Source organism: Petaurus breviceps, unplaced genomic scaffold, assembly GCF_028583685.1.
Source record: "Petaurus breviceps papuanus isolate PSGF00001 unplaced genomic scaffold, PetGlider_PUasm1.0 90977, whole genome shotgun sequence".
NCBI lineage: Eukaryota > Metazoa > Chordata > Mammalia > Diprotodontia > Petauridae > Petaurus > Petaurus breviceps.
This window is the reverse complement of record NW_027187391.1, coordinates 20,650,110-20,662,246: the sequence shown is the minus strand read 5'-3', so window position 1 is coordinate 20,662,246 and position 12,137 is coordinate 20,650,110. Positions and strand designations below refer to the sequence as shown.

The 12,137-nt window shown below is 41.1% G+C and overlaps 1 protein-coding gene across 1 annotated transcript in view; it reads left to right on the top strand.

Annotated features, from left to right (window-relative positions):
• The first annotated feature begins 650 nt into the window (after positions 1-650).
• Positions 651-12,137, top strand: part of RSPO3 (R-spondin 3) — a 117,903-nt gene continuing 106,416 nt past the window's right edge. Inside the window, exon 1 of the mRNA XM_069077446.1 lies at positions 651-1,363. Coding sequence (XP_068933547.1) covers positions 1,267-1,363 — 97 coding nt within the window. The 5' untranslated portion in view covers positions 651-1,266. The remainder of the gene's footprint in view (positions 1,364-12,137) is intronic.

The following is a 12,137-nucleotide window of genomic DNA, read 5'->3' as shown; positions in this document are numbered from 1 at the left end:
AGAGAGAGAGAGAGAGAGAGAGAGAGAGAGAAGCAGGAAGAGAGAGGAGAGACCGCAAGCAGAAGGAACCCTGGCCTCAGCTTTGACTTCCCGAAGAGAAGTTAAGGGCTGAGCTCCCTTCACTGCTCCTCGGCTGCCCTGGGCATTAGGCGGGGACTGAGTGGGATGGGCGTGGGTTAAGTGTGGAAAGGAGTCCAACTCCAGACTGATGCGATGAGAGGATGAGATGAGATGCGTTATCTCACTCTAGCGTAGGAGCCTCAGTCAGCTTCGGCCAGTAACCCAGGCGGTCTTGGCCCCCAGATTCACCCACCTCTCACCCCACTGGCTGAGGCTGCCCTCCAGCTGGGGTGGGACTTTGCTTCGCATTCACTCTCCACCCTCTCCTTTGAATTTAAACTGTTATTTAATTTGCAGCGCGCCTCAGTCAATCCAGGGATGCTCCACCGGAGCCCGGAGCCCCAGAGCCCCAAAGGCGCCTCTTCCCTTCCTTCTGCCAAGTAACATCGCCTGTACTTTTCCAGATCCCTCTTTCCCTCTTGAAATTGAAAGTTCTTGAGGTCGCTCAGGGTTGTTGCTCCAGCAGTTTCCTTCCCCGCCCCCCTAGCCCCCCCCCCCCCCCCCCCACTCCCCCCCCCCCTATGGGGTACTCCCGGGAGCCCTGCAGAAGACTGGTGCGGCTCCTGCATGAGAGCAGCAGTAGGAGCTCCAGATTCGCACGCCAAGAGCGCCCTATGGCAACTAGGGCTGTGACCGAGGTGCTGAAGGCAAGCGCTCCCTGCAGCAGCAGCAGCAGCCACGGCAGGCAGAGCAGCCTTAGCAGCCGTGGCTAGAGCCTGAAGCGCCGCCGCAGCCGCCGAAGCCGCCGCCTCGTCCTGCCCCCAGACCTCAGCCCCCAGCCCTCAGCCCTCGGGATCGCCGCCTCCTCGCAACATGCTACCTGCAGCAGCCTCGGCGTGGCCGCTCGCCTCTTCTGGACCCTTCTCCCGCCTGGATGACAGCTCTCCTCTAAGATCCGCCGGACTTAATTGCTCGGACAATTTGAAAGTGCAATAATTGATTTCTCTCCTTCCCACTCCACTTCATTTTCTTCATATCCCTTCTCCTCCTCCTCATCGCTACTGTCGGATCTGAGCCGCGAAGTTGCTCAGCTGTTTTGGTTATATGCGTGCTTATCTATACTATATCTATATTTAATAACTACCAACAAAACTAACAACCAAAAAGACAAGGGGGAAAGGGAAGAGACACTATCACCGGGTTACTATGCACTTGCGACTGATTTCTTGGTTTTTTATCATTTTGAACTTTATGGAATACATCGGCAGCCAAAACGCCTCCAGGGGAAGGCGACAGCGAAGAAGTAAGTGGCTTTATTCTATGTATGTACTTGTGCTGAGCCTGGCTGTTCACCTGTCCCACTAATAGGAAGTGTCTTTTTCCATCCGTTCCCCCCCGCCACCACCCCCGCCCCCTCCCACTCCAGCCCCACTTGAAGAGGTAACTGCCTTTTATTGAGTGTATAACGATGAACCGCTTTCCCCCTCCTCTCCCCTTTTCGTACTTTCCCTTAGGTGTGATTCGCTCAGACCCCAGAGATAACGGAGCTGGGGGACAGACAGGTTCCTACTGTGTTTTTTTTTTCCCCGCCTCCATCTTAACATTCACTTCCCCGCCAAGTTTCACCTCCTCATAAAACTCGCCATTCTTTAAAGCTGGGGATCCTACACATTTGTTCGCCCCCTCTTGGACAGAGGGTCTTTGGCCTTACTCTGAGAAAATCATTTTTATTGGATCCTTCAACAGCAGGCAACTTGGTCCCTCTTGCCGCTCTCCTAGACTGGTGAGTAAAATGCCTTAGAGCCGCCCCCGAGATGCCTCTCTCCAGTATCCCGATTGCCCTTGAACTTCATTTTATCCCGATCATTTACAACTGAATACCGCCTACTGTTGCCTTGGGAGGATGCTAGAACGCAGCAGGACCAGGAATAAAAGGTTGTGGGCAATGAAGTTTTTTGCCTTCGATTAATCGTGAGAATGGAAGCACTTCCCGCTGCCCTCTGAATGGTAGCTAGAAGTGAGGAAAATCCGGAGAGAAAGGTCATTGAAAGTATCGGTAACGCAGTTTCCACTAAATTCAAGCGTTCTTCTGGGTAAAAAGGAAGACCTTAAGAACAGACTTGGGACAATCCAGTGGGGTTTGGAGTAAACACATAGGCACCTTCTTACTCAGAGCTATTCCTTCAAATCATTCTCTTTTATTATCTCTGACCCAGAAGCGAATCAAGCCTGCCTTAGTTGTCTCCAGCCCAGCCAGGAGCAGGACAACAGACGATTTTTAACCCAGAAGCAATCCCGACACCTTGTCTCCACCTCTCGTTCTGATCCTACTCCTTTGTCTTTAAAGACCCCCTAACCTGGCCACTTTTCTGGGCAGTCCTGGCCCTGAATTGTTTAAATCCCCATCTCCGCAGAGGCTCCAACACTGAGAGCCAAGCTCACTGTGACTAGGACCATTACATGAGTCAGTCTGTCCGGGATCTGAAAGGGGACTCCTTCCCAGAGTCAGAAAGAAGATGAGAGAGAACGGTCAAGTCTTCCCGTGATCCCTCCTCCCACCCCAATCAGGTTAATAGCATTCCTGCAAATGGTCCACAGTCTCAGACCCTCAGTACTTCTTTCTCCAGACTAGGAGTTGGAAGGAAGGAAGAGAGGAGAAAGAAGAGAGAAAAAAGAAATCTAAGTATTTTCAGCCGTAGTTTAGGGAGATAGAAACTTTGGTCTCAGAACCCAAAATTTAGCACTTCCCCATGCTCATTGAATCCATTTTCCCGGGAGGGTAGAGCCAATAAGAAGTAGTTACCAACTTCTCCTCCTCCCCCTCATCCCCCTCCTACTCCTCTCCCTGAATTCCTGTCTCCCTTCAGGAACAGTTCTCCTCCAGTCCTCTTACTCAGAGAAGCTCTAAGAGAAGGCTGGGGGATGTCAATGTGGAAGAGAAAATACTGACTTGTTTTTTAGTTCGGACTTGGAAATCGCTTCATGGACCGATGTTTGTCTCTGCACCTTCCCCCAGAGCCTAACGGTCCCCCTGAAAGCTCCCTTTGTATCGTTTACCTCGGGCACACAAGGTTTGATTCACCTCGAAATTGCCTTTTAAGAAACATAGCTCAGCAAGAACGCCAGAGGCTCGGGCCCTGCCTTCTAGGCTCTCGGCTCACTTAGCAGGGGGCAGGAGGGACTAAGTTAAACATGTCAGGGCATCCGATTTATTATCCTTGGCCACTGAATGGTTTGTATTCTTCATAGCTTCCCACCCACTCCTTTTAACCCCTGGCCCGGCGGCAGACGAACAGGAGAGGCGGCGGCTCAGGGCTCCAGCAGTGCCCTCTCACCGCTGTCAATCACCACCCTCCCTTCCCCCAAAGAAAGCAAGCAAAGTCGAGTTTAGTCTGAGCTTGATAAGGAAAGGACAGGGGGGACAGGGCTACTTGTGCTTCCATCAAATACCCACCACCACCCAACCAACTCAACCCCACCCACTGAAAGTAGGCACAAGTTAACTTTGAGTAGGTAACTTTCATCCACAACTATTAGCTCCAATTTCGAAAGAGGATTCTTGGAGGGGACCAGCCAGTAGACTTGTCACATATGTCTGCCTCAACCCACTGCCTTAGAGAGAAAACTGGGGGAGTCCATGGGAACAACACAACGACCACACTGGTTTCAGAAACTGGGTGGAGACTACCTCCCTATCACTCCTCTATGCATCACAAAACGAGATTGCTTTTCCACAAAGTAGTTTCACCTGTCTAGCATCTTCCGCTTAAGTTAGGGTTCAGGGTCTCTTGAGCAGGCCATGCAAGAATAACAAAGACGAATTTTTGTTGCGTGATATGGTCTTTGGGAAGTGGGGACTGCGGGTGGGAAAGATAGAGGGAAAAACTCGCTTAGAAAACTTCCATGCTCTGCTACTTCCCATTCTGTCTCCGCACCTTATTCTGCTTTTGCGGTGACTGTTTGCTGGACTCCAATACTGTGGAAGGTGCGACCCCTTGTGTTCTCTGAGGAGACAGACAGGATGCTGCATGCAGGTGCAGTACAGAACTCTGGAGGATGATCAATAAGAAAAGAAAAAGAAGTAACATTTAGGAAAGAAAGAAACTCAAGGCCAACCCCTGTATACAGATTTAAGTGGAGACATCTTAACGAGGGGCAAATTGTTTGGAAACAAATTGATGTCTGCCTTTCCCCTAGTTAGGGTCTTAGAAAAGATTTGCCCATTTTAAACAATAGGCCCAGAGGGAATGGACAAAGAAAAGACACAGGTTGATCAAACAGTCCCCCTAAAGACAGTCAGGTTATAACATTCAGGCCTCTTTTCTCTAGCTTAGAGATTAACAGTTACTCTTTAGATAAGATTGTTAGCATTCAGCCTAAGTCACTATCAGGTAAGAGAACTGTGAGTAGAAAAATGAAGGAGTAAGGATAATTGCTCTTTTTTATCTAATTTATCTTTTTATCTGTCTTCTAGTTACCTAGTAAGTGTTTTTCCAGTCGACACACTCACAAAATGTCTTCTAAATATTAAACATTTCCAAGTTAATTTTAACAAGGATTATTATCAGAAATATCAGATCTAGTCATAGTGAGCAAGAAGAAATGACACACCTGAATTTAACTTATAATTTTATAACAATACCTACTGATAAGTCCTAACAAAGCAATTATTGTTGATTCATGAAATGATTTTAGTTACATGATGCAAAATCCAAAGCCTTGGTTTACATTATTTAGTCCGAAACAACAATTCCACTATTTCTGCTTGGGTAAATCCTTTAGCTTCAGTTTTTCTTTGGGTACCATGTAAATCACAGTTAACTCTGATCCACTCAAGATGTAAGCTGTGATGATCATTAAGAAAGAACTTTTATGTTCTTATATGGAAGGAAAAAGATAAAGTTACAAACTGTCATTTATCCCCAAAGGTCAGGGAACAAAACTGTTCTGTATCACTAGCTAGTCAATTAAACAGAATAATTAATAGATCAATTGCCAACTTTTAAAAAATTGAATTAAACATTAAAACTTTCAAAATCATTAACATCAAAAACATTAACACTAAAAAAGTAATAAGCATAGTGATCTTTACCATCATGATTTAGATAGCATTTTAGGATCTTGGTATGTTTCAACGTAGTATAGAAAAAAACTGATTACTTGAGGTTCGGTTATCTAGATTCCAGATAAACATAAATTTCCAATAGACTATAAAAAACAATTACTCTATGTAGACATTAAAATAGAGCATAATCATTTTAATGTTTCACTCTTATCCAACACAACTCTTAAAATGAAAAGCATATTTAGAAAAGAAAATCTGGATAGAAAGACAATTCAATTTAATACTGGGAAAATAACTTTGACTAATCATTAAATAAACCCACAAAGGTTTTTAAGAAAATAATCTGCCATTGCTTTAGGTATTGAACTGTTTCTATATGCTTAACATGCTTCTTGGTGACTGGGTTGCTAAAAGGTTGTTCTAATAATCCACATGAATCATAAATGAACCCACCATGCATTTTTGTTGATGCTGATTTTCTTTTTCTGAAATTAGAATTTGAATGTTGTTTGGTAATGAAATTCTATTACTCAATGTTTCTACCTTCAGTCATTCATTGCGGAGGGAACTGGATTTACTGAAAGAGACAAGGGCAAAATGTTCTAGGAAAAGCACATTCTGGTATATATAATAACAATTGAACAATAATTTTGTAAATCAGTCCCACAAAACCGAACTTATATGTAGTAGTAGACATAAAAACAAAAGACAAAAGAAATTTAATTATTTGAATCCTGTCTTAATCATTATTATGAGTTATCCCTTTATTACATCTTGTTCATCTTTTGTTTATTACCTCAATATAAACATCCTACTTGAAATATCAGAAATGGTGATTCGTTGCCATTTTAGTGCTAAGTTACTGTAAGTAAACCAGTGGGGAATATAGGAAAGAATGTGAAACAGATTTACTATTAACATTTCAACATTTCTTAAAGGATGAAATATGAACAGTATTTCCATTAGCATGTGGTAAAGCTTTGTTACAACATTCTTCCATCAAAAGTTTCCCCTGTACATAACATTCAACAAATTTGGCCCCCAGAAAACATGGCAAAGAAATTTCACTATATAGTAAAATTTAATTTTAAGATTATTATAGGGAAATTCTAGCTACATTGCTTCCATAAAATGAATTTATTGGGCAGCTGATCGCTTTAGACAATTTGAGCCCAGAGAGCTCCAGCTTATTTCAACATTCCTAAAATCTAATCTGGGACATTTAGCCAAATGCTTAATCTTACAAAAAGTACCAGGGTTATTTTTGACCCTATGTAGAGGTGACAGGAGTCTTTGAAAGACCAAAAGACTCCACTATCTCCAAACTTTTTTGATTAATTACATGGTAGGGATAATCTGTCAAAATCAAACTATTCTGGATACAGTGCATTACTAAGTAGGCTCTTTCCATCTTTGAAATTTTTTTCCATCCTTGAAATTTTTTTCCATCCAAATATTGTATATTGGACAATGAACTGACTTCTCCCTCCCCCACTTCACCACTCATTCTATTTTCCCACCTCCCTTCCCACCCACCTCCCCACACACACACACACCAAAAAATCCATCAAATATCCTTTCCCAAATAGTGAATTCTTGAAATACCATCAGGGTGGGTATTGAGTTTCATGAAATGCAAGAGTCAACTTTAGTTACCATTAGGAAAACATCATTCAATTTTGAGAGCATGGTAAGGATCATGCAGGACAGTGTGTTGAAATTACATATTCCACTTAGTTAGGATGGTTTCCTTGATTAACATTTCGATCTACACTGACATTCTTTGTCTAACACCACTTCAGTTTTCTAAAATTTGCCAAGGATTAACTTCTAAGGGAACATTGTAAATTGCATAAAAGAAATTGCTTTTGTTAGTTGTACTGGAGAAAGAATGTGATCTTCTTTTCCAATGGCTAGTTTGCAAAATCTCAAATAATTACATTATTTTAAAATTTACCATTTGCTCAGTGATATATGTTTTGAAATACCTTATTTTATAGTCTTGCAAATATACCTTAAGGAAATGAAGAATGTGTAAAATATACATCTGAAAAAAGGGGGTGCTATTTTTTTTTCCCTATTTAATGTATTCAGCCTATGGGATCTTTCCATTCAGGAATATTTCAGGCATTCTTACTCACTGACCATCATCCAGTCATACTAAGAAGAATGGAATGTTCCATTCTGCGACATTGTGGGGGTGTTCAGAATGTTTAACCTCTGGTTGCCATTGAGTGCTAGGAAATCCTGTTTTCTGCTTCAAAGGTTTAATCTATATGAGACTTTCAAGCAAAATATATGAATTCTTTTCCTATAAGGAGAGCTTGAATATTTCAAAAATTCCATTTTTTAAAGTATGGTTGCAGGTGCCTCTTATCTGATAAGAGCATTTCTGTCTTATTTGTAATCTTGGCATTGAACCTAGTCACCATCTGCTCTTACTACAAGGAATCCTGCTGAAAATTATTCCAGAAAATTCAATGGTTCTGAATAGCACACATACCCAATTAAAATAATGCTTTGAAACTCATACATAAGTTTAATATGAGAGGTAACCAGCTCTTATAAAATGTTATCTTGTTCATGTCAGCAGTTCCATCCAGCCTGTAGATCAAGCATCTGTCTCTGCTTTACTGTAGACACTAGGCCACAGAAAGTTAATTTAGGATAGGAAGCTTTGTATGGTGGAAATAGCTCAGAATTGTGAGTCAGGAGACCAGGGTTCTGGTCTCAGCTCTGCTACTAGCTATAAAAACTTGAGCAAATTAAATTATTCCTTGAGCAAAGTTTCCTCGTCAATAAAATGAGAGAATTAGTCTGCATTATCTCCATAGTTGGTTGAGTCAAGCTCCCACTGCTAATGATTCTAATTTATTAGTAAGCCATAAGCAATAAAAAGGAGAATAAGATTATCCTAAATCCAATTTCCTTGTCCAACATACCTAGAACCATTTGACATTTTATTACAATGTAACTGAAGATCACGTTGCAACAATTCATTATTATGAAATATGTACAAGTACAATGGCCAGTTTTTCCCTAGCTGATCCCCCTCAGTGAGCTAGTACAACTGTCTAGTTGCTAACGCAGCAAGCTAAGCAATATAGTGATGGCATTTTGTCCCAGCCCCAATCTGCAGTTTAGTTCTATGAAGGCAGAATTAAAAGTGTTCCAGAGCTAGTGAATCAAGTGTTCATTTATTCACTCTCTTAGGAGTAGAGAAACCCAATATTGACCCCATTGGAATAGGGGCCGCACTACCTCCTTTTCCTACACACAGACAAAAGAAGCCATTGTGAGGCAAACCTGCCCTCGAGGAGGAGCACAGTCTGGAGAACACTTCCCCAAGTCCTCAGAGTCCTCAACAGTGTGAAAAGTCTGCTGGAAGCAGAATGAGAAGAAGCAAAGGGGTTTTCTTCCTCCCCCTCCACCACTTGTACCAGACTCTGCACTATAAGGGACTGACCAGTCTTAGGAGTATGCAAAATAGGTTGCCTGTTCTTAAATTATTAACCTCACGTCTTGCCATTCTAACCAAAAGGTTTTTTTTCTTCTGAGTGTCCCCTTTTAAAATACCTGAGAGAGGTAAAATCTTAAATTTTAATTAGTTACCATATTAGTGAACATTTATTTTGATACTTTGAAAGGTTTCTGGTTTCCAGGAAGAACACAATCCCTTTTTACCTTTTCGCCCTTTTTTCACTATTTTACGTTTTTCTATTATGCTACCTGTAGGGATGGCCAATCATGCTAAGAGCTGCTGTTCCTGGTGCTTTGAGTGCTGTTTCCAGTGTATTGGTCTTCTCCCTCTCCTTTACCTTCCTAGCCCAGCAGGAGGAGGAATAGGACTGCTTCAGAGAGAAGGATTTGCCCTCAGTCATGAGTCTTCTAAGTGGCAAGTAGTGTGCTCTGTCTCTAGACAACCAGGAAGGGAAGTGGAGTCACTTGGACTTTTCCCCTTGGGAAATACCACTCCCAAGAAATAACATTCTATTCAAGAAATATTAAAATGCCCAGCATGAGTCCAACTCCATCTTAACCATTTTGTTCATTGAGTTTTTGTGTCAAACCCTTGAGGAAATAGAATTAGATGTAGAATCACCAAATCCTGGAATGTCAGAATTGGAAGGGACCTTGAAGGTCTAATCCAATGGCCTTGCTTTATAGATGGGGAAGCCAGAGGAGTTATGACACTGTGTCCAAGGTCACACACTAATTAGAGAGAGAAACAGTCGGTATTAATCTTTCTTCTATAACCATTGACCTAACCACCAACTGAAGGGGGAAAGGAGAGAAACAGTATTTATTAAGCATCTAACATATGCCAGGCATTGTGCTAAATGTTTTGCAAGTGACATCTTAGTTGATCCTCACAATGATCCTGGGAGGTAGCCACTTTTACAACTGAGAAAACAGAAGCAGACAGAGGCTAATGACTTGTCTGGGGTCATACTATTAAATATATGAGTCTAGATTTGAACTCAGGTCTTTCTGTCTCCAGGCCTGCCTCTGTATCAACTGTGGCAGCTAGAGATATGACATAAATTGGGACTTTAGGGTTTGTTTGTTTTGGGGTAATTCCACTGCAGCTGCTGTCTGATTGCTTTTACCCTTGCCTCCTAGTGATTCATATAATTAATTATATCCTAGAACTGCACAGCTCAATCAGCAAATTATAATAACCTGAGTCAATCCAGACAGTCCCAAAGCCAACTTGTACAGAATTTAAGAAGAGGAAGAGATTTTAGGGCTCATCTAGTCCATTGTCTTCACATGGCAAATGAAGTTACTTGATCTCATGAGAAGCTAGTGGGCAGAGCCAGAACCCAGGTGTCTGGAAACCTAAACTAATGTTCTTCCTGAATGACATGTGGCCGTTAGTTTTAGTCAGAACATCTGAAAGCACTCCTCAGCTTGTTTCTGTCCCTTCCCCTCTGCTATAAACCATTCTCCCCACAAACTCTCAGGAAAAACTTGATGGTCCATACCTGCTACCTCTGAGTTTGGTATTGGTGAAACAGGATGTCCCACATTTCTGTCTGCTGCCTCCTGACTGGGTAAGGGGGAGGATATAGTCATCTTCAGTAAATAAACAAAAAGAAGAGGGGGAAGAAGAAAGAAGAGGGGCAAATTCAGTTGAATTTGATAAGGTAGGTGGTTCAGTGGATAGAGTGCCAGACCTGGAATCAGGAAGGCCCATCTTCCCCAGTTCAAATTTGGCCTCAGATACTTAGTAGCTGTGTGACATTGGACTTTATCTCTGTTTTTTCACCTGTAAAATGAACTGGAGAAGGAAATGTAAACCATTCTAGTAGCTTTATCAAGAAAATCCTAAATGGAGTCACAGAGTCAGACAGGACTGAAAAATGACTGAACAACAACAAAGAACTGCTGAATCATCTGTCATACCAATGATGATGATGATGACAATTGACATTGCATAGTACTTTACATAAACTATTGCATCTGTCTTCACAATAATTAAGTGAGGTAGATACTTTAGGTGTTATTATCCCCACTTTGCAAATAAGGAAACTGATCCTCAGGAAGTTTAAATGACATACCTGTTATCAGTAAAAATCTGTAGCAGGTAGGAATGCATCTGTTTTTTGAACCTTAGACTATTTTTAATCAATGAGCAAGACTTTCTAAAACCAACAGAGAAAAACACTTCATATTTGTAAAGTATAATTAACTATAGCATGCAGTGCTGTGTCTTGACTATTGTTAACTATTCAAAATATTACTTTCAACTTTGGGGATTTTTACTTATCTAAAAGTTTCCCTATTATGCACAGTCATAGAAAAAGTTTGCTAGGGTTTTGAGTCACAATACCATCTACCAAGTCCTAAGAAGACAAAAATTATCACCTGAAGTTTCCTGTCACCAGATCACCATTGTGTTCAACAAATTCACTTATTGAGAGAGTTTTGTATGCAAAAATCACTCTAGTGGCTTGAGGTGGGGCTAAGGTAGAAAGATTAGTAAGACAATAAGACACTATATTACATCTTCCCATACATCATCTGTTCTCTCTAGGAAGTGATAATGATATGATATAATATGATATATCATACAGTATAATACTGTACAGTATTTACATTGCATAAGAGATTTCTAAAACAAGGTAGTAAAGCACAAGCATGCATAAACTACAGAACCTAATGCAATTTTTCAAAAAAATTATTTCATCTGCATATAGGAAAAAATGTCATTTTCCTGCTTTGAAGAGTAGCATTTGCTTAGAGGTGGAAGGGAATTTTAATCCCCTCATTTTTCAAATAAGAAAAGAAACCCAGGAAAGGGAAGTATATGCCCAAGGCTACACAGCTAGAAAGAAATATAGCCATGATTTAAACCCAGGTCTTTAGATTCTAAATCAGGAGAACTCTACTTCCAAAAGTAGAGCTGCAGAAAATGAGTGTCTCTTTTTACAGCACCTGTATTTCACCTCCTCTCTTCTGATTCTAACTACCTTTCCCCTTCCAGTCTTACACATGTCCTGTCATTTTACTACTTCTATCTAAAGGAAGTCAGATTGTCAAAGTTTGTCTTTTTCTCTACTTAAGTCCTTCTAAGAGTTTAGATTGGGTTTAGATTTCCACTACAGAACAAAGTTAGAATCACCTTAAAACATCTTATTACAAGTGAATATAAAATAAAGTTATGTACTAAATTCTCTCTCACACACAGTAAAGTCTTCAGAAAACTAGCTGGTAAGCATATTTATAATTATACCCCAATACAAAGCACATTCCTCAGAGTAAATGGTAGCACGGAGCCCCGTTTTAGAACCACATGATGTAAACCACTACCACACAACATAAAATAACAGAATTTGCAAGCTGCTTTTTTTAGAACATTATTTTCTTAACATATGCTCAATAGATTGGTAAGGCAAAGAACAGCAAGTTTCTCACTGTGGCTTATCCTCTTGTCCACCTTTATGTATCAGTTGCACAATTATTCTAAAGGCCATTAAACCAGAAAAATGATTTCTTTTACACATAT